Genomic DNA, 23831 nt, shown 5'->3' on the forward strand with positions numbered 1-23831 from the left:
TGTATTTTAACTATGGTGTCTTCTTATTTTTTTTTCTGTAATTACGTGACACTTTATTTTTGTCTTCTGTCTACATTAGATTTTATATCACATTTTATTTATGCTTTGTTTGCTTTTATGAATATACGTTGCTGAGTAAAACTGTCAACACCTTTAAAATGGTGATTATTACCCAGTTTAATTTTACATTATTTTTGTTGCCCTGCGAAAAGGATTTCTAAACAGTTGTGGTAATTACAAAGTTCAAAAGCTAGGGTAAATATCCATTAAAGTTCATACTCAAGTTTACACACAATTGCACATTTTAATTGTTCCTGACAATGATTGTATTGAAGTGATAATACAACTCTACTGGGTCTCTGCACTTAAGAAATTTATTTCACAGAATTTTTTGGGGGGAAGCCTTTAATCTTCATCTTTATTCATTCTATAAATGATCCTTTTGTGAACTTGTGTGACAAATTTTAAGATTGCTATTTGTTAGGCAACAGTGGGTGAAAAACATACACCCATGTGACTGTCTGGCTTTGGCAAATTCTGATGTGAAAAATGAAGTAACAGCTTTGGGAAACAGTTTGGAGGGCCTGTATGGACTCATTTTGGAACGTGAAGAAATGACATACTGTGGCAAAAATGTTGGAAGGTTTTTTAAAATAATATAAACAGTATAAATAATGTATTATTGAAATTTAATAAGATAAAATAATTTAACTTCACTGAAAATACAATGAGTCATTAAAATTTAAGATTTACTGGGGTTTTTTGAGAAGTAGGTATTAGCAATACTTTGGTTTCAGGAGAAGAATGTATCCCTTAAAAATAGATGAATTTTCTTTTGTCATTTTATTATAATTTATTTATAATATATTAAAACTGCCTGTATGAAGCAGCATAACTCTTAAACTTCACATTTCTTAACTGTTTATGTCTGGTGGTCTGCTTGACATTTCAAACATTGCAAGGCTTAGTATCTTGTTAATAATGTGTTCTTAATTTTATATGTAATTTTTGTTTGGCATTTACTACTATCCTTTGTCAGGGGGGCATGACAACCCACTGCAGCAGAGAATCCCCATGGACAGAGGAGCCTGGTGGGCTTCAGTCGTGGGGTCGCCAAGTGTGGGACGCAGCTGAGCCTCTAAGCACAGCACTTATCCTCTGTACACAACTGATATGTTCACGATTGGTGTCTGAACTAGTATGGGCACTACTGTTTGACTTGGTTACATTTTACCACTTCAGAGAAATAAATAGTAGTGTGCTTGACCTATGAATGGAAAGTAAAAGTAAAAACAAAAAGCCCTTTAAATGTGAATATACTGTTGTGTATGAAAACATCATTTTAAAAACATTTAAAAACATAAGCCAATAACTGAATTCATGTGGATTTTCAAAGTAGAAGGAACTTTAAAAAATTAATTGGGATTGGGAATACATGTAAATCCATGGCTGATTCATATCAATGTATGACAAAACCCACTGGAAAAAAAAAAATAAAAGTAAAAAAAAAAAAAAAAATTAATTGGTCTGATGACCTCATGTTACAAATCATAATAACTAATATTTATTGAGACCCTATCAGGGCAACATTTGGCACTTTTTATATTCTATTTATTCCCCTATTTCTGTTGTATCTGTTTTACAGTGAGTACAGTTTAGACTTGGGGATATTAAGTGATTTGCCAAAAATAACATGAGCTCAGTCTCTCCAATACCCAAGTGTGTGAACTTGTGCCAAGTGCTGGTCAGAGATGAGTGAACTCCTACAAGTGTCACATGGCGAGCTTTGCCTGATGCCATGTGTCACTTGGAGCCAGCATGTTTAGATTCCACTTCTGTTTCTATTATTTATGAGGTGTAATTTGTTTTCTTTAGTACAATGCTTCATCTCAGCAGCAAAGAGAAATTATTAAAAGTAGGAGTCTGGACAGGCGGCTGCAAGAACCAATAGTATTGTCAAAGTGGAGACATAGCACCATTGTGCTGGATGCCAATGACAAGGTAGGACTTTCTGAGAAAATAAATCTGTTGAGAACTCGGGCAAGTTCTTTATGTTTTATTTTCTTCTTTGTTACGTCTCATACCTTGGTGGTGACTGTTTTATTGCATGCCGTATCTGTTTGTCCCAGAGTGGGGATTGGTTTTGAAGTTTTCTGGTTTTTGACCTATGGCGTAATGATGTATGTATACATGGTACATTTGGGCCTGGTGGGTGATAGGTTTTTTTTCATAATCCCATTTTAATCACAAATCATTATTGTTTGTCTTCAGTTTCTAAGAGATTTAATGGTAAAGACATTTAATTAACTTGCCCATCCCAGGGAAGATTGAAAGCCTGCTCCTCCTGTTTCCCTAACAGCTCTCTGTTCAAAGTGCTCCTGAGAAGTCATGTTCTCTGTTTGAACTAGGGAGTGGATTTTTATGCAAACAATGAGATTGGAAAAGCGGTAGAATTTTTAACTTCCTTGTGAGTTACATCTTTACCTTGTGACCTCAAGTCTGGTGATAGAATAGGAAATTACTACAGATTTGTAGACATCAGACATACTGATGTTAAAGTGGTGGTAATGATGTGAGAGTGGCAGTAACACCCTAACATTGAAATACTTGTCACTGGGGACTCTATTTCACCAACAAGATTCTCTTTCGGCATAGTTAATAGGTTTCTGCATTTGCAGGCGTGTTTGTGAAAGCAGGAGGCCCTCTCCAGAGGCATATTTCTCTGTGTTTGGATACTTTCAGTCCTAAATTCATTTTTAAATTATCTCTATCAGTCGCTCAAACAAGTACTTCTAATTTCTATTTGTAAGGATATTAGGTGGTGGAATGTAGAGGGCATATTAAAAGAATGAAATTCTGGAGTCTGTGCTATTGAAGGCTTGGAAATATATTAGCATTGAAGTTAACCTGTGTAGGTAAGAGTCCTAGAGATTTTATTAATAATAGAAAAATTCATTTAACTATAAGAACCAGATTACACTTCACTGTATACAAAAAACTCCTGTACTAAATGTGATAAACACTGTAGTGCCTAAGCTGTGGTTGAACCAAGTCTATTGCATCATCCAGTGGACTCTAGAATAAAAAGGATGTTTATTTTGCTGATGTAGACTTAAAATTTCTTACCTCTTTATTATCTTTCATGAGATTCATTTTCAGTATATTATTAGAATAACATGTGGGATTCTTATTTCATATCCTGTTTCATCTAATTGTTTCAGAATGTGATAACGTGATTTTCTTGAGACTAGAGCTTATTTTTGTAGAAATGGCTTTTTCCCCTCTACCTTTATAAATGGAATCACAGATAATTATTTCATCAGATAAATTCTTTTACTTATCATCATCTTCTAGTATATATGTTTTTAAGATTTAAGATTATAAAAGAGGGACTATACCAGAACAAAGCTGGTGGACTCATACAAGGGGTAAAACCTGTATAACTTGAAAAGTAATCACAGAAACCTAATACTGTATAGCAAATGTTGTTACAATGCTATAGGTCCTAATTCAGTTGCCAGACAACCTTGAAGGAGGTAGGTGAGGGTATGTAGTTACCACTCATTTTATTCAGTTACTTATTTTCTAGTTTATGGGTCATCAGATCTTTCCTGTTTTTCTCACACTGTTTTAATATTAGGCACTCTTTGAGAAGTCAAGAAATGGAAAAGCAAAACTTCTGAAGCTGTCGGAAAAATTACTTAAATGAGGCTAAACTGACATTTGGACATTAAATGTAATTTCTTTTTATAAAGAAATATTTGACATGATTTTAATGTTTTCTCTATTTGTATGTAGGCCTTGGATGTTTGCTTTTAAGGTTGTCCCTTCAAGAATTTTTCCTGTAAAATTTCACTGCTGCCTAGTTTCTGTATTTATAAATTGTATAGGTTATGAACCTGAAGACTTTTTTCCAAGTAAATGGATGTTAAATTAACGGTTTTGTATTGTGATTTAATAAAAATTCCCAGGCTCGTCACCAGTTTTTAATCCAGTTTCATAAGTATAGAAAAGTAGATGATACAGATGTGAAGATGAATGTCCAGAGAAATTATCTGGCTTTATAGGAAAGTTAATAATAGATGTTGGCATATGATTTTCCTAATTCTCTTTTCCTGAAATCATTCAAAGCTTCTAGGAGAACAGAGAACATTTAAATGGAACTTGGCTATTGGTACCAATAAAATGATTCTTTGGTTTTATCCTCCATGAATAGTGTTACAAGTACCTGAGGTAGAAGTCACATACCATTCTAATATTGACAAAGCAGAATTTCTTTGAAAATGCACATTATTGGCTTGCTTCTATTATATTCTTGTAGGCTTAAACTTTAAAATATTCCTTTTTTTTTTCTGGTGAGTTGTTAATCTGTAAATCTGAGGTTTTTTCTTTGCATACTAAAAAAATTCTTTGTTTCTAATAACTGAGGTTAGCTATAAATTATATTAAATACTAATAGCAATTTAATTAAATACAAGTTCTTATTCTGGCAGTTGCCTAGTAGTTCCTGTGAGTGTTCTGTGCCAAATCCTACCAGAATTCACACCAAGAGCAAATTAATATGTTGACTGTTAACATTTTTATCCACAAGTGTGCAGATTTTGCTTATTTTAAATATGGTTAATTTAAGCTGATGCAGCATCATGATTTTAAGGCAGCATGCCTCATTTCTTTTGCGTAATCCTTTATATGATATTTAAGTTTATAATAATTGGTACAAGATATGCCATATTTTATAAACTTTATGACATCTATAGTTTTCACATCTGTACCATATTAGTTTCATAGCTGAATATAGAAGGGAAGTAGGAAAAAATTTTTCTCAACCTCCCTTATTAAGCTCTCCCTTTATGAGTAGAGGGAGAAATACAATTATATGAAATAGAGTAACATTTTTCATTACTTATTTTTTGTAGGAATCTCCATCTGCCTCAAAACCCTGCTATCCTGAACATGAGTCTTCTCCCTCTTCACCAAAGCACCAAGATACAGTTAGTATGATAGCAGCAAGTAGAAAATATAGTCCAATTATTTCAATCAGTTTCAGCAAATTAATTTTCTCAAGTGTAATGTTTAAATATCTCTTGGGCTTCTATCACATTTCATCGGTCTCTCAAAAAATAATCAGATAATAGGTTTAAATTAAAAATCAGATTTTATTGATTTAAAAATTCCCCTCTTTGTGCAAAATATGGTACCTTCGTGATCAACTTGTATACCATATTTATAAGGGATGAATTTATGTTTGGCTTTTGAACATAAATGTTAAAGTCCCTGGAGAATACTATCAAGTTTACACATTACCCTTTCTTCCTCAGGCCAGCAGTCCAAAGGTAAGAAGCACCCTCCTCCTTATTAACGAGCTTAGATGCCCTTTTCCTCTCTAAACTGTCAGATGCATCACCCAGCCTATGCCAGGTGATATTGGCCGTACCTAACTCAACTTCAGGTTTCTCCTAAGCTTGGAAAACCTCCAGTGACTTCTCTTCAGCCTTAATGTTGGAGAAATTCTACTTGACCTCAATGTTTGTAGGACCCCCCTCCCCCAAGTCTTCCTGTAATTTGCTGCTCCTCTTCTTCCCCTTCAGTGGCTCCATTTCCTTTCAGAAAGGGGGACTAAACTTCGTGTTGAGGTCTTCGAGACTGTGCCTCTCCTGGGCCCTCAGCCCCACTCACTTGTTCTAACTGCCCTCTGACTCTTCAGCTCCAGGGTCTTCATGTACTGAAACCCGTGCCCCTCACATCTTTGTCCAGTCAACTTCTAGGTCATTCCTTAGAGCTCAGTTCAGACTCAGAATTTTATTCTAATCCTCTAGATTTGGTCAGATTTCCCTGTAGTGGGTTTCCCTGGTGGCTCAGTAAAGAATCTGCCTGTAATGCAGGAGACCTGGGTTCAATCCCTGGGTTGGGAAGATCTCCTGGAGAAGGGAATGGCTACCCACTCCAGTATTCTTGCCTGGGAAATTCCATGGACAGAGGAGCCTGGTGGGCAACAGTCCATGGAGTCGCAAAAAGTCAGACACAACTGAGCGACTATCATTTTCACTTTCATACTTTCCCTGTAGTCCTCTTCATAGCATTTAAGTATATGTTATTTGATTCCATAAAATAGAGCAACGCTTTTCATTTCTTATTTCTTGTAGGAGCTTCCAACCCTTAGTTAATGTCTTCCCCACTAGACAAAGGAAAGCTTCCTTAGAGCAGAACCAGAGTACTCAGTGCTGTAGAGTTTTGCTGTTCCAGGGAGTTTTGCTGAATAAAGAAATGAAATTTGTAAACTTTTTTTAAAAAACAAACTTTTATTGTTATTTCCTTAATTTTAAGGAGTAACTTTATTAGGATACTTCTAATTTCCCAAGAGCACAGATTTTCACAGATGATGCTTTCCTTTTACAGGCTCTTCCTCCCTTCCCTGAGCAAGTCTGGTCTTTTGATTCATCTAACATGTTGTCCACCTGTCCTTCTGATGTTGCTCAAAGGGTTTCACTGCCTACCCTGCTCCTTGGCTTCTCTGCACCTACAGTTAATCCTGAGCTGATTTGTAGGAGGACTCTGTAGGTCCTGCCCCCACTAACCTCAGCATAACAATATATCTTCTTTTTCTCTGAGCTCCAAGTCATTGACAGCATCTGTGGAGTGAAAGTTACCTTGTTGTTCCCCCATCTCCCTGCTGAGAGTTTAAACTCCAAAGGGACTCATAGGGGCTGCTTTCTTCTTTTTTCTTTTATATTATTTAACACAGTCCTGGGTACATAAACATCAAATAAAGATAAAAGTGAATGTGATTTTAGTGGTTTTGTTAAGAATTATTGTATGAATCTAAAGTACTGTTACTACAGTACGCTTAATTTATCCATCTATCTAGAAAAAGAAGGAAACCTTTTTAAACTTACTTTAGGTATGGGAAATATATAACTTCTAAGAAGACCTTTTATAAATTATATTTTGGTAAAAGGGAATTTCTAGGTAATCCTAGAAACATGAGTTTATAAATGTCCCACGTAGGTTACAAAGGACTGTTTGCAGATTATTCCCCCAGGCAGTTATCCTTTCTCAAGGGTTTGCCAGCACCCTGACTGTCCTGGACTCAGGGTCCCCTCTGATGGCCGTGGCAGGGAACTACCTCACCAGGATTCTGTTTCATTCTTTGTTTTCTTGCAGGTGGGAAAAAAAAAAGGAATAATTCTGTTAATTGTGCCTAAGGCTATTCTGTTTTCTCATAAGTGTAGAGTGTCCTTCCCCCCATAACCCAGTTCAGCTCCCTGCCCCCAGAGGCTTCTGTCCCCTGAATGTCTTCCTCCTCCCTCAGCCTCTGCTTCCTGTCGGCCACTTGCCCTGTTTGAACTGAGTCTTTTGCCTGTCTTTCCCACTCTTACCCAATTAAGATGAGCAAATATTTTCTTAGTACTTTGAGTTAAAATCTGGTTGGCATAAAAAAGCCTTAGTGGTAAGAAAAAGGAAGCTACAAATGTAGAAATGAAACTGACAATATAATCAGTATTAGTTACCCGATACCATCTTTAAATCTCTGCAAATTGCCCAGCTACCTCTCAAATCTCTTTTTTTTTAAAAAATTAAAACTGTATTGGCTGATTCATGTCAATGTATGACAAAAACCACTACAATAAAAAAAAAAGAAATATAACTAACATACTGTACTGTTCACCCATTTAAACTGTACAGTTTGGTGGTGGTTAGTATTAATGCAACTGTTGTTACCCTCATTTTAGAATATCTTCATCATGTCAAAAAGAAGCCCTCATCTGTCATGACCCCCTCTGCCTCCACACCCATCAAGCCCTAAGCAGCCAGTAATTACTTTCTATCTCACTGGATTTGCCTGTTCTGGTCCTTTTGTATGAGTAGAATCATATAATACATGGTCTTTTTTCACAAGCATTGTTCATTTGCATATGATGTCTTCATTCAGTCTCTTCTAATCAAAGCAGATTAAAATTTCATCCCTTAATACAAATTTTAAACATGTTCATTTTTTTCTTGTTTTCTCTCCAGTTTTCAAATACATTATTTTTCATAGTCACTTGAAGTCCTTTTTAGAAATAAGTAGTGTATACATCTTTTAAAAAATTGATAATGTTTCTCTACAGTATGACTAGAGCATGGATTCAGTAGGATTTTGTAGGCTGATCTAAGGATCTATCTCTGTTTGTCCCAATGTGCCTATGAGAATATGCATTTTAAAGTTTTCAGTTACTGAATAGTGAATACAATTTTAAATATATAATTTGGAAACTTGAGCTTTGACCTTATGTTTTCAAATAATGGTATTAAAGTGCTTTACCCACTTTGGAGCAAAGGACATTTCAACATGTTCTTTAACAAGAGTGTTTAGTGGACAAATTGTCTTGTTTTTTTCCATTGAACATGATTTAGACATTAATTTTTTTTTAATAAAACTGGTTCTTTAAACATTTTTTTAATCGAGGTGAAACTCACTTAACATAAAATTAGTCATTAACTATTTTAAAGTTTGTAATTCAGTGGCTTTAGTGTATTTACAATATGCTCCTAGTTTTAGGATGCTTTCATCAGGAGATCCCTACCCATCAAGCAGTCACTGTACATTTCCCTGCCCCTTCTCCCCTCCCCCAAGTAAGCTCTAGTTTGAAGATCTGTATGAATTTACCTGTCCTGGAAGTTTCATCACAGTGATTCTTTTTTGACATTATATTCTTCCTCTGTGTAGAAAGAATCTTTTTATTACATTATTATAAGATGATTAACTGAAGATAAAGGTTTTATTGGGAGCTATTGATTTTGATATTAACAGTTATTACCCAAAATTGGGAAATGCTTACTTTACTAAATGAATGCAAAAATCAGTTAGAAATTCTGGAGCCTGCAAAGTGGTTACGAACCTGTGGAAGTTTTCCCAGATTACTCAATGGAACAAATATTTTATTGTTTTCTTGCCTTATTAGGATAAGAAAATCTTATTACAGTCTTTTTAGTTCAACCTTAACCAATTTTGCTAGTTTTTATTAAAACATTCCTGCTTATTTTCAACTTGAAATTTCCTTTGGAGTGTCAGCATATTCAGACTAAGAAATATTCGTGTGTGAGTATGGACAGTTTTTAGAGGACTTAGCAAAGTTTTTATGAAGTTATTTTAGTAAGCTACACAAAAACATTGATGGACTTTGATCCTAAGTGGAGAAAAGTACACCAAATAGTATGAAATAAAAATCTGTCTGAATTCCTTCCCCCAAAGCTCACACCTGAATAGTCAAACCTGTATCCTCCTGCCCATCACTTTTATGTCAGATGTAGAACTTCAGTGTTTAAGAGCTAAAGCTTTCTTTTGTCCATCACTGACCTTCTCTTATATTTCTTTTTTTAATGCCTTCTTTTATTTATTTAATTTTATTTTTTGGCTGTAGCACACTGCATGCAGGATCTTAACTTCCTGACCAGGGATCAAACCCACACCCCCTGCAGTGGAAGAGGGGAATTGTTTGTTTGTTTTTAGCTGCCCTGGGTCTTTGTTGCTCTGCATGGGTTTTCTCTAGTTGCGGTGCACCGTGCACCAGCTTCCCATTGTGGTGGCTTCTCTTGTTTCGGAGCACAGGCTCTAGGTGTACTGGCTCCTACCGTCGTGGCATGTGGGATCTGCATTTCGGCATGTGGGATCTTTCCTGATTGCTCTGTGGCACGTGGGGGTCTTCCTGGACCAGGAGTCTAACCTGTATGCCCTGAGTTGGCAGGCGAATTCTTAACCACTGGACTCAGGGAAGTCCCTCTCTTACATTTCTTAGCAGTGTGATAGCACAGCTACTTTGTTGGTTAATTACTGACCTTCCATCACTGACCTTCTCTTATATTTGTTTTCTTAATGCCCTCTTTTATTAAATTTAATTTCATTTTTTGGCCGCAGCACATAGCTACTTTGTGGGTTAATTACTTCAGTAAATATATATTGAGCCCCAGGTTCCTGCTGGCCACTGTGCTGGGCGCTGTCATACAGCGCTGAGCACAGCCGATCTAGTTCCAGCGTACAGCCTGATAGAGGGTGAGGAAATTATATGTAATAGTGCTTTGCGGTAAGTGCAGCACAGTAGGCGAACTAGGGGCCGTAGTCATAGGTCGGAAGGTGGAGGAGCTCCTGCTTGAGGGGTTGGGAAAGCTCCTCTAGAGAGTGCCTGGTGGTCCAGTGGTTAAGACCCCATGCATCCAATGCAGGAGGGACAGATTCAGTCCTTGGTCAGGGAATTAAAATCCCACATGCTGCTTGTTGCTGCCAAAAAGTGAAAAAAAATACCAAAAAACAAAGAGTGTTCTTGCTGCTGAGGGGACTCCCCTCTACCTAGCTGCTCAAGCTTGGGAGATTCCCAGCTCTTCCCTCTTCCTATCCCTGTCAACTCTGTCTTCTGAATCACTCTCATATTTGGCCCCTCTTCACTCCCTCACTGGAGAAGGGAATGGCAACCCACTCCAGTATTCTTGCCTGGAGAATTCCATGGACAGAGGAGCCTGATGGGCTACAGTCCATGGGGTCGCAAAGAGTCAGACACAACTGAGCGACTTTCACTTTCACTCGCTCACAGCTACTGCCCTGGTCCAGGCCTGCAGCATCACTTACGGTAGTAACTAGGAGTGGTCCACTTGAGTCCGTTGTCACCTGCCTCTCCTCCATTCTCCCCACGGCCTTTGTTTCCTGCTGTTCTCCACCTCAGTACGTTGAGGGAACTTAAGGCTCTTGCAGCTGACGCTCCTTTGGCCTCGGTGCGCTCACCCGTCTGTCATCCCCAGCCCTTGTTTCCCTCCGGCTCCTCCTGGTCCTCAGTCTCTAGGAAGCGACTCTGACGCCCTTCCTTCCTCACAGGTGGAGTTAGATGTGCCTTTCTCACTGCACTTCTCATTGCTGTGGTCATTGCTTTGCACCTCTACGCTTTGAATGTGGCAGATTTTGTTCTTAGGTTCACGTTGGAGAGCTTGCTCCTTAGAGCGTTAGTGCTTGAGTCTTGGTCCCTGTGAGAATTTCCTGGGTACTCTGGGCCCTGCCCTTGAACGAGGTCTGTATATGCATGGTTTTGTGCAGTATCGGTCCATTCACAGCTCAGGTGAGAATCCCTGATCCAGAGTGTCTCTTCATCCCTCAGGCTCTGGCCGTCTGTCACTGCTGCTGTCCCTTCCATTTTTCTTCCCTTATTGATGCTGGCATTTCCGTCCTGTCTCTGCTTTTTCTCCCACTCTGTCCCAGCTTTGGTGTTTTTAGTAGGCTTATTCCTGCTCCTGTGCTTACACAACCAGGGCCCATCCTTTCAGATAAACGTTACTTAGTTTCTGGATCATTGAAAGGTTTTTTTCCCCCCTTCTCTGCTTTTGATAGTAAATTGGGAATGTTCTTAATGTCCTGTGCATGTTTTTAACTGTGTAATTGATGTTTTTATTGAGAGGCAACAGAGAGTTCTTAACGAAAAGAATCAGACTTGCATATCTAAGGCGAGCCAACCTTATGCTTTGTGGAAAAAATTGCAACAGTATGGATATTTCCCAAGTTCCCAGTTAACCAAAAGTGAATAATAGAAGTTTGTCAGCTTTGTCTATAGATTTGAGTTTTTCTTATTAGACCAGGCAAGCAGTATCTTTTAGACATTAGTGAGAAAATATTCAGTATTTATATCCTGTACAAGAAAAATGTGGTTGTTTTTCCTAATTAAAGTACATTGAGAACATAGCTGAGGTGTGAGTTAAATAGTTAGAAATAAATTCTGAATCGGGAGTCTTTTCCCTGCGTGTGTATATTGTGTGTGTGTTTTAGTTGAAATGAAATTGACTGCTTTGTCTTGTGCTTAACAGTGCTCACTAATGCTGATGATTGCTGTAGGCATTCACTCATTTTGGTTAAATTGATTTGAATATAGACGGCTAGAGGAGTGAGAAGCGCTTCTTCAGTCCCACCTGGAAGGATGTTAAGATAACATTTAACTTGAGCATAGCGGCTTTTGCCTTCCTAGGGTGTGATGGTAAAGCTGTGTAACTGGTTTTTACATCCGCTGACTAATAGATGTAGTTAGTCTCGAGCCTAGTTCACCGTATGTTTAATGAAGCATGTAGTGAATTCTTTATGCCACATTAAGGCCAATTCTATGCAGAGTACCAGTTACTTTAAGTAATTTATTAAATACAGTCACTGCATTTGTTCCACCTGGTTATTTTTACATTCTGACAAAGTGGGTATCTTAATTTTCAGACTATACTGTTGTACAGTGACAGCAAAATAAATAATTCCTTTTCTGTGATATTTATCCTTATAGCATTGTATCCTTTGCTTTGAACAGAAAGTCATAAATCACTTTTCCAGTGCTGACTTGTAGCGTTCATATGGAAATCTAGTTTGACTTTACCTTATGACTGCTTAACTATAAAAACAACTGAAAATAACTTTTTTAACTGGAAATAACTTTACAGAAGTGTTAGAAAATTGTATTTTTAACATATTGTACAACTAAACATATTACTACTGACTAATCTTTTCTTTTAAGCTAATATTAGAGTACCAGATCATTTTGATTCAGTTGTATGTAAGAATTTAGACCTCATTGCCTATATGAATGATGTATAAACAGTAATACCTCTGTTCCATATCATAGGGTCAAGAGAAATATGGATTATTAAATGTAACAAAAATTACTGAAAATGGAAAAAAGGTTCGGTAAGTACACAAATCATTAATGATGTTTTATCTGACTGATATAAATAAAAACTGTATATAAATTATATTCTAGTAGAAGTGATTAACAGTTTCAAAGCAATTCAAATGTATTTTCTAATTATATATATATAAAAGATTGTTAGGAAGTGTAGCAAAAATTTTCTTTATCTTGACACGTTTCTTAGGGTAAGGTTAAATTCAGAGGTGATAAGGCAGACGATTCTGAGCAACCATTAGCTTTATTAAAATTTTTTTTTCAATAAGTAATAAATGCACATGGCAAAATACAAAGATACACAGAATAGTCAAAAGCCAGTCACCAGCCATCAGTTTTCCTTTCCCAGAGGCAACCAGTTAGGTCTAGTGAGATGTACTGTTTTCCTCCATAGGAAGAAAATAAATATATTTATATATGCATAGATTACTTTTAACAGTCTTTTAACAGTTTATCTTGGAGATGGTTCTGTTTCATTGCGTGTACAATTGGTACGTTGTTCTTAACTGCTGCATGTTGATGTTTAGTTGCTCAGTTGTGTCTGACTCTTTTGCAACCCTGTGGACTGTAGCCTGCCAGGCTCCTCTGTCCATGGATTTGTCAGGCAAGAATACTGGGTTGGGTTGCCTTTTTTTCCTTCAGGGGCTCTTCCCACCCCACGGATGGAACTCCTGCATTGGCAGGCAGATTCTTTGTTTCCCCGGAGCCACCTGGAAAGCCCATAGTTATATGTTATATGGCTGTATCATAGTTTATTTAATTGTTATTTGCAAGTATGTGCCTGTCTATTGGTAAACATTTAGGACTTTTACATCTCCCATCCAAGTACTAACCAGGCCCGACCCTGCTTAGCTTCCGAGATCAGACAAGATCAGGGGCGTTCAGAGTGGTATGGCTGTAGACAGGACTTTTACATCTTTTGCTATTAAAAACAGTATTACACTCAGTGTCTTGCACAGCTCATTTTGTGAGTATGTAGATATGCCTGTAGAATAAATTTTATAAAAGTGGAGTTGCTAAGCCATATGCAGTGGTCACGATGATACAATTTCAGATTATGCCTCAAGGTCCTCAGTCAGTCCCAACTCCAGGAGCCTGGGTTTTCTCTGCACCTTTGCCAGTTCAATATGTTGTCAGACTCTTTGATCTTTGCTACTGGAGATTAGAGAGAAATTGTATTTTTATTTGCATTTCTTTTAATGGGGTAGAGTGTCACAAACCATATGTATTTCTTTGTTGTTGAATTATCAGTTTATATTCTTTGACTCTTTTTCTCTTGGGTTGTTGGGGTTTTTTTTTTTTTTTTTTAATTAATTTTGGCTGCACTGGGTCTTTGTTGCTGTGCAGGCCTTCTCTAGCTGCAGCAAGAGGGAACTACTGTCTGGTTGCAGTGAGCAAGCTTCTCATGGCAATGGCTTCTCTAATTGTGGAGCGCAGGCTCAGTAGTTGTGGCACATGAGCTTAGTTGCTCCGCTGCTGTGGAATCTTCGCAGGCCAGGGATCGAACCTGTGTCCTCTGCATTGGCAGGCAGATTTTTATCTATTGTACCACTGGGAAAGTCTGGGTTGTTGATTTTTTGGGTAATGAATTTAGGAAATTAGCTTTTTTTAAGTTACACTTTCTCCGATTAAAAAAAAAACTGTTGAAATGCTGTGGTTTTATAGCCAAAGTGTCAGTCTGTTTAAGAAAGAGTTTAAAATTCACATGTAAAAAAAAAATTGTGGTCAAGGTTTTTAGATTTGCTTTAATTGAACTGTTTTTGTCAGATTTTTGTACTTGGAAGTTTGTCTCTTCAGTACTCTGAAATAACTTTTACAAGTACTGCAGTTGTCTATTCCTTAAGCTGTTCTTTGGTGGAAGTCAGTGAATTGGATCTTTTTTCCTTTCGGAAATAAGTAGTGCAAGTAGGTCTTTGGCCACTTTCTCTGTTTTTGTTGTCATTTTTCTCATGATAGTCTTTTGGATTTTCTACTTCTTTTAGAATACTTTTCCTAAGAGTACATCTATTTCATTATATTCAAATTTATTCATATTTTGTTGTTCAGTCATTCAGTTGTGTCTTGACTCTTTGTGACCCCATGGACTGTAGCATGCCCTGTCCGTCACCAACTCCCAGAGCTTGCTCAGACTCATGTCCATTGAGTCAGTGATGCCATCCAACCATCTCATCCTCTGTCGTCCCCTTCTCCTCCTGCCTTCAATCTTTCCCAGCATCGGGGTCTTTTCCAAGGAGTCAGTTCTTCGCATCAGGTGGCCAAAGTATAAGAGTTTCTCAGCTTCAGCATTAGTCCCTCCAGTGAATATTCAGAACTGATTTCCTTTAGGACTGACTGGTTGGATCTCCTTGCAGTCCAAGGGACTCTCAAGAGTCTTCTCCAACACTGCAGTTCAAAAGCATCAATTCTTCGGTGCTCAGCTTTCCTTATAGTCCAACTCTCAGATCCGTACATGACTCCTGGAAAAACCATAGCTTTGACTAGATGAATCTTTGTCAGCAAAGTAATGTCTCTGCTTTTTAATATGTTGTCTAGGTTGCTCATAGCTTTTCTTCCAAGGAGCAAATGTCTTAATTTCATGGCTGCAGTGACCATCTGCAGTGCTTTTGTAGCCCCCCAGATTAACCTCTCTCACTGTTTCCATTGTTTCCCCATGTAATTGCCATGAAATGATGGGATTGGATGCCATGATCTTTGTTTTCTGAATGTTGAGTTTTAAGCCAGCTTTTTCACTCCTCTTTCATGTTCATCAAGAGGTTTTTTAGTTCTTCTTTGCTTTCTGCCATAAAGACTGTGTCATCAGTGTATCTGAGGTTATTGATATTTCTCTCAACAATCTTGATTCCAGCCTGTGCTTCCTCCAGCTCAGCATTCGCATGATGTACTCTGCATAGAAGTTAAATAAGCAGGGTGACAGTATACAGCCTTGACGTACTCCTTTCCCAGTTTGGAACCAGTCTGTTGTTCCATCTTCGATTTTAACTGTTGCTTCTTGACCTGCATACAGATTTCTCAGGAGGCAGGTCAGGTGGTCTGGTATTCCCATCTCTTGAAGAATCTTCCACAATTTATTGTGATCTACACAGTCAAAGGCTTTGGCATAATCAATGAAACAGAAGTAGATTTTTTTTTTTTTCCGGAAGTCTCTTGCTTTTTCTATGATCCAACGGATGTTGGCAATTTGGTCTCTGGTTCCTCTGCCTTTTCTAAATCCAACTTGAACATATGGAAGTTCACAATTCGTGTACTGTTAAAGCCTGCCTTGGAGAATTTTGAGCATTACTTTGCTAGTGTGTGAGATGAGTGCAACTGTGTGGTAGTTGAACATTCTTTGGCATTGTCTTTCTTTGGGATTGGAATGAAAACTGACCTTTTCCAGTCCTGTGGCCGCTTCTGAGTTTTCCAAATTGGCTAGCATATTGAGTGCAGCACTTTAACAGCATACTGTTTCTGTTCTTTGTTGTTCCCATCTTTGCATGAAATGTTCCCTTGGTATCTCTAATTTTCTTGAAGAGATCTCCAGTCTTTCCCATTCTACTGTTTTTCTCCATTTCTTTGCATTGATCACTGAGGAAGGCTTTCTTATCTCTCTCTGCTATTCTTTGGAACTCTGCATTTAAATGCATGTCTTTCCTTTTATCCTTTGCCTGTAGCTTCCCTTCTTTTTCCAGCTATTTGTAAGGCCTCCTCAGACAACCATTTTGCCTTTTTGCATTTTTTTTCTTAGAGATGGTTTTGATCCCTGCCTCCTGTACGGTGTCACGAACCTCCGTCCATAGTTCTTCAGGCACTCTGTCTATCAGATCTAATCTCTTGAATCTATTTGTCATTTCCACTGTATAATCGTAAGGCATTTGATTTAGGCCATATCTGAATGGTCTAATGGTTTTCCCTACTTCAATTTAAGTCTGAATTTGGGAATAAGCAGTTCATGATCTCAGCCACAGTCAGTTCCCAGTCTTTTCTTTGCTGACTGTGTAGAACTTCTCCATCTTTGGCTGCAAATATAATCAATCTGATTTCGGTATTGACCATCTGGTGATGTCCATGTGTAGAGTCTTGTGTTGTTGGAGGAGGGTGTTTGCTACCAGTGCATTCTCTTGGCAAAACTCTGTTAGCCTTTGCCCTGCTTCATTTTGTACTCCAAGGCCAAATTTACCTGTTACTCCAGGTATCTCTTGACTTCCCACTTTTTCATTTCAGTCTACTATGATGAAAAGGGCATCTTTTTTCGGAGTTAGTTCTAGAAGTTCTTATAGGTCCTCATAGAACCATTCAACTTCAGCTTCTTCAGCATTACTGGTTGGGGCATAGACTCGGATTACTGTGATATTGAATTGTTTGCCTTGGAAAAGAACAGAGGTCATTCTGTCATTCTTCAAATTGCACCTTGGTACTGCATTTTGGACCCTTTTGTTGACTTTGATGGCTTCTCCATCTCTTCTAAGGAATTCTTACCCAGAGTAATAGATATAATGGTCATCTGAATTAAATTTGTCCATTCCAGTCCATTTTTAGTTCACTGATTCCTAAAATGTCGATGTTCACTCTTGCCATCTCCTGTTTGACCACTTCTAATTTACCTTGATTCATGGACCTAACATTCCTGGTTCCTATGCAGTATTGTTCTTTACAGCTTCGTACTTTACTTCCATCACCAGTCACATCCAGAACTGGGCACTGTTTTTGCTTTGGCTGCATCTCTTATTCTTTCTGGAGTTATTTCTCCACTTTTCTCCAGTAGCATATTGGGCACCTACTGACCTGAGAAATTCATCTTTCAGTGTCGTATCCTTTTTGCCTTTCCATACTGTTCATGGGGTTCTCAAGGCAAGAATACTGAAGTGGTTGCCATTTCCTTCTCCAGTGGACCATGTTTTGTCAGAATTCTCCACCATGACCTTTCTGTCTTGGGTGGCCCTATACGGCATGGCTCATAGTTTCATTGAGTTAGATAAGGCTGTGGTCCATTTGGTCAGTTTGGTTAGTTTTCTGTGACTGTGGTTTTCATTCTGTCTGCTCTCTGATGGATAAGGATCAGAGGCTTATGGAAACTTCCTTTTGGGAGAGACTGACTTTTTCATACTCAGTTATGTTAAAATCCATGGGTCTATGTTGCATTTTGCATGAATCTTTTACCTGTGCATAATTTTGTAGCATCTTGTAGGTCATTTGGAAAATACCAGTTTATGAAGGTTGCTGATTTTTCAAATGTTGGCACATTTTATTTTATGATATCAAAGAATCACAAATCAGTATTATCATTGTCAAAGTCACTAAGTTTTGGAATATTGTCAACCTTAACGTGGCACAAGTGCTGAGTTTTCCAAAATTCTGCTTTCTGTTTGACAGCTTTAATTTGTTATTGTCAACATATACTATCATTTATTTTCCTTGAAATGACAGACTCACTTCATCCATTTTTGAGATAATGTCTACCTGCCAAATAGTCAAGTTTAAATAATCACAGTGTATCACAGAAAGTTGTTTTTTTAGGGGAAAAAAATTGGTTCCATGAAAAAAACATGACTAATTTCTGCCTGCAGTTCAGTCACACAGACCTCAAGGGAACTATCATTCACTCAGTATTCAAATATCCATTATTTATCCTGAGATATACAACCTAGATAGCATATTAAAAAGCAGAGACATTACTTTGCCAACAAAGGTCCATCTAGTCAAGGCTATGGTTTTTCCAGTGGTCATGTATGGATGTGAGAGTTGGACTGTGAAGAAAGCTGAGCGCCGAAGAATTGATGCTTTTGAACTGTGGTGTTGGAGAAGACTCTTGAGAGTCCCTTGGACTGCAAGGAGATCCAACCAGTCCATCCTAAAGGAGATCAGTCCTGGGTGTTCGTTGGAAGGACTGATGCTGAAGCTGAAACTCCAATAGTCTGGCCACCGCATGCAAAGACTTAACTCATTGAGAAAGACCCTAATGCTGGGAGGGATTGGGGGCAGGAGGAGAAGGGGACAACAGAGGACGAGATGGCTGGATGGCATCACCAACTCGATGGACATGAGCTTGGGTAAACTCCGGGAGTTTGTGATGGACAGGGAGGCCTGGCGTGCTGCTATTCATGGGGTCGCAAAGCGTCGGACACAACTGAGCGACTGAATTGAACTGAACTGATACATTCCACAGTTTGTCTGATTTTGAAAATTAACTCAAAAAGCTTATTTAAAGTAGAAGTATAGTTGAAGTGGAAATATATTTTAGCATTTTTCAGAGAGGTTAGTAGATACTATCTAAAGAAATATAAGATTGAGTATAAAATAAATTTCGAAATGAAAATAAATCCTTCCAAAATATGTTGCTCATTGAAAGAAAAACGTGCTCAGAGTGAAGCACAAAGCAAAATCCAGCGCATTCTTAAAAGAGACATCTGAGAAATGGTTTAGAAAATTAAGCACAAAAGCATATCAAAGGAATATGAGACTATCCCTTTCCATAGAGAAAGTAGATCATTTCAACTAAGGGGAATCACTAACATCTTTAAAATGATAAAGCCCTATGGATCAACTCACAGTGAAAACCTAATTAGAAATAGTCCAAGTAAGTAGCATAATGACTATTAGCAAAATAGGAAAGAAAAGGAAAAATAGAGACTCTGTGGGAGTAAACTTTATTTTACTTTTCAAGGTCAGATAGATGTAAAAAGTTGTAAAATAATAAAGTAGGTCTAATTGATAGATTCTAAATTCTACATTCTGCAAATGGAGAATAAACCTTAGGAGTGTCTATAACGTTTTCACAAAACATACCATATGTTTGGCTATAAGGCAAGCCTTAAATTCCTGTGGAAGATATATTTGATGTTCATTTTAGCCTGCCAGCAATTAAGTCGCCTAAAAGGTAAACATTTTTACCTTTAGTATAGGGATTGAAAGAGAAGAAATGAGGCCTTTCCTTTATACATTTCTGTGCTCAGAATTTTGATAGCGTATGTGTGTTGATTTTGTAATTTAGAAAAGTTTTTGAATGTCTCGCTTTAGTAACCTTAGTGATGATCATTCAGCATGGAATTTAGAATGTACCTACTGTCTAGTGCTTACCTAGTGCAGCCTCATTAGGGGAAGGATGATAACTAAGACATACAAAACAATCTACAGTGAGTCAGGTTAAGATAATCCTGTTTGTCTACTGTTTGATTGTGAATAAGAATTCTTGCCAAATGTAGCATTCCGTTCATATGATTTTGAATTAGTGTCCTTGGTCACAGATGTGCTTGCTAGATTACTGTCATGTGAACATGATTAGATGGGTAGTTATTCTGATAATCTGTATCTCTAATTTACTTCATTTGCTTTGGGGATATAAAAGGATTGTAGTTTCCATTTGAATTATATCCCCAATAAAAACAGTAAGAATGTCAGTAATGAGTATAAATTGTGGACCACATTAATATCAGTGAAGTAGATTTTAATTTTTTAGGTTTGACTGGAAAAGCAGGATATGCAGTTCTTATTGGCCATCTTTTCATTGCAGAAAGAACTGGTTGTCTTCCTGGGCCGTTTTGCAGGGTTCATCTTTACTCTTCACCAAAACCCAAGGAAGTAGCACAAGTTGGGTAAGTATTTCTTTTCTTTGGAGGCTTTACACATTTAAATTATATGGACGGTATTGCAGTTGAATTTCATAAGGTATTCCAGAGTCCTTCTAACTACCGCTCCTGTGCAAATAAAGGAGGCTTTCTTAGTTAAAGATGCATTTTGACTCATAAGAGAAAGAAAAGGGCCACTTAGAAAAGTTGACTCGTATTATTAAAATCCTGACTTTTACTCTTTCAGGTATTTATTTAGTCAGAAAATAAGCAGTCATGTGGCAAGCCCCACCTTGATTTGTGACCTGACCCTTGGATACTAGTCAGATTTCAATGTCTATATATGATATGAGCCAGCTTTCAGAAGAAAACGAAATGTCACCATTACTTGTGGGACTTTGAAGCTGTTTGTATATTTGAGTATTTACTACTGTTAATTCTCGGTTATTTATAATATAAATACCAAAAATTATAATTTGTGACATATCATAATAGGTTAACATTTTTTAAATGCTGAAAATGTATGAGATACTGTTCTAAGTATAGAGGATGGGGTGTGTGTGTGTGTTGTGTGTGTGTGTATATATGTGTGTATATATATATATACATGTATATATATATATGTATTATTCTCTTAACTCTGGGAGAGTGCTGTTTGTCATCCCCTCCCTGTTGGAGATGAGAAAATGAGGTGTGAAACAGTTCAGTGACTCGCTCAAAGTCTTAGAGCTAAAGTCTTAGAGCTAAAGTCAGTGACTCGCTCAAAGTCTTAGAATGGCAGATCTGGGTATCATTTTGGCTCCAGAGTCCATGTTCTGGGTATTTCCAGAAAGATTTAAAAATGAAATTAAGCTATTGTCTTTCGTCTGCTTTATATTCTACCTTAATGAATATTTCTTAAAATTACTGAGTTGCTTTAAAATGACTAGGACCTGTTGGCCTTACCTTTGATAAAAGAGAAATCCATTTGTAAAATCAAAGCAAATTTTAGTCACATACCTTTACAGTCATGTAACATTGTTCAGAGCCAGGAGTGTCACAGAGCATGCGAGTCCTCAAACACTGTGATGCAATAACCTCCAAAACTGTTGGATTGAGTGCAGATAGGAGCTGTCTGCAATATTTCTTCTCTTTTGCTTTGATTTGCTCTCTGGTCTGCCAGTAGAGTGAAACTGACCTGTGATTGCTTATCCACATTAAAAGATTGAAATTTTTGTTTGACTTGTCTTAAAGTAAATTGATAATTATTTTTCCTTTGTCACCTGAGGTGAAGCATGTGGTACTTTTCTGTTATATTCACGCATTTCTAGAAGATGATGTAGTTATTTATTCTTTCTGCTTGTGGCTCAACTTTTATTTGAAATTGAGTGAAGGAAGTGAATGAAAGCAATGGAGAAGCAATTAGAGATTAAAGTAATAAAAAAGTTACTGAAGAAAGTTGGATAATGATCATTTATTTGATAGTTATCAATCCTTAAAGATTGCAGGTTGTAGTATATACAAATAAAACAAGTACCTAGATCACTGGTAAGTGAGGCATCATTGAGGTAGGCAGATATGTCCGTGCTGCTAAGTTGCTTCAGTTGTGTCAGACTCTTTGCAACCCTATGGACTGTAGCCCACCAAACTCCTCTGTCCATGGGATTCTCTAGGTAAGTGTACTGGAGTGGGTCGCCATTTCCTTCTCCAGGAGATCTTCCCTACACCGGGATCGAACCCATGTCTCTTATGTCTCCTGCATTGGCAGGCAGTTTCTTTACCACTGGTGCCACTGTGACTTAAAGAAAGTGAATTTTTTTTCTAATTAGGGGATGTTAAGTGAATACGCCAGCACAGAACGGTTAGTATAGACTAATGGTTGCATTTTAAGAAGGTCTCTTGAAGACTTTACATAAATCAGAACTCATGATTAAAACTAGTGCCAGCGGAGGGCATAGGGTATTTCTGTTCATCATCTCAAGTTGGGTTACTGCATTACCATGTGGTAATAGCAGAAACATCACTTAAAATTCACTGAGCTCACCAATTTTGAAATTGTGAAATTCTTAATAGCATTTAACTTTAGAGATTCACTATTTGAGTTTTTGCCTTTAAATGAAATTTTATTAATATATTGTCAGTAATACATTATGATAATCATTTCAGATTGATATAATTTGACAAAACATAGTCATCACACTGTTTTATAGTCTTAAAAACTAAACATGTGGCATATGATAAAATGCTTGATTATGCAGTCAATTCTTAATTTTTATTGTATGGCTAACTGAAAAACCTCAAACCATCTTGCTTTTTCTTCCCATATGTAACACATAATAAGGGAATTGAAACTAATTTAAGCCTAAATAAAAGCAAATAAGATTATTCAAATAAAAAAAGTGTAAGTGTATGTAATATATTTTGGTATATATACCACTCATGAATATTAAAAATATGCAAGATGCTTTTTAATTAACTCTGTAATTAGGATTGTTCACAAAGGATTTGAAAGACTCCTAGCTTTGTTTCTCTATTCAGTCACCAGCTAGATCTATCACAAGTAAAATGTGTCCTGTTTATACAGTGAAATCATGTCTTACCTGAGGCTGGCATATAAGCCAAAAAGACAAGAATCACCTCCAGTGAAAATTTCCTTTGAGTGTAACTTAGAAAGATGCTGTCAGGAGTCAGTCTCTGGCAGAGTCAGTTTTTTCCCTTTGCTGTTGGAAGACATGATTTTTCCTTCAGTTGGCCTCAAATGGTTTGTTCCAGGGCTATGTTGGAAACGTATGATTCTTTACAGATTAGTTTCACACTAAGTGCAAAAACCTCTACTGAGATCCCCTGGAAGGAATAGCCAATTCAGATCTTACACTCACTCCTGGGCATATACGCATGGATGGGATGCTGAGCAAAACCATCCATACTATTTGAACCTCTGTTTTTAAGAAAACCTTTCATGCTTTATATTTATTTGTAATTTCATGGGTAGTTAAGATGGAGCAAATGAAATGTGCACATGCTGTCTGTAAGATAATTTTACACCAGTGCCGCATCATCCAGAATCCAGCCAGCCTCTCCTTCTCCTTTGGAATGGGTAGACGTCACTTGTTTCCTGGAAAGTATTAGTTGTCCCCGGAGTTGTTAGATCAGTAACTTAAATTATACTTGCCCTTTTCTTACCTCCTTTCACCTTATTTGTTCAGCGGGTGATGGCAACACCTCCGCCTCCAGCTCGGCTCCGGAACTCACCAGGTGTCCCTGGGTGACAGCCTTGCCTCTGGTGGAGAGCCACAGTCCCTGAGTAAGGGGAGGCGAGCTGGAGGGCAGGGCCTCTCCTCAGAGAGAGCTTAGACAGGAACCAGAGTACGTGGCCCCGCCGGCCACAGGGAGGAGGTGCAAGGCTTTGTGAGGAGGGGCTGTACGACTCCTCTCTATTACCCACTGAGTCTTCCCTTGTGAATATAAGGGAGGACAAGTCTGTTCAAAGTAAGTTGTAAAAAAGCATTCATCTCAAAGATAAGCATAAATTGATAGAATAACAAAGTCAGAAAATACCCTGAGATAAATTCTAGGGCTTTTGGAAAATATTTTGGAGATGTAGCTTTGCCTGTGTTGTGTCTGCTTGCAGAGTTGTATT

General features: G+C 37.6%; 1 protein-coding gene across 5 annotated transcripts in view; it reads left to right on the top strand.

The window, feature by feature from the left end:
- ARHGAP12 (Rho GTPase activating protein 12) overlaps positions 1-23831 on the top strand; it is a 116196-nt gene that overhangs the window by 75053 nt on the left and 17312 nt on the right. For 3 of the 5 annotated variants that reach the window (XM_061126332.1, XM_061126333.1, XM_061126335.1), the window contains 4 exons: positions 1876-2001; positions 4917-4991; positions 12615-12676; positions 20158-20239. In XM_061126332.1, coding sequence (XP_060982315.1) covers positions 1876-2001; positions 4917-4991; positions 12615-12676; positions 20158-20239 — 345 coding nt within the window. The remainder of the gene's footprint in view (positions 1-1875; positions 2002-4916; positions 4992-12614; positions 12677-20157; positions 20240-23831) is intronic. The other 2 variants (XM_061126334.1, XM_061126336.1) reach the window with 1 other exon arrangement.

This window comes from Dama dama, chromosome 23 (assembly GCF_033118175.1).
Source record: "Dama dama isolate Ldn47 chromosome 23, ASM3311817v1, whole genome shotgun sequence".
NCBI classification, from domain to species: domain Eukaryota; kingdom Metazoa; phylum Chordata; class Mammalia; order Artiodactyla; family Cervidae; genus Dama; species Dama dama.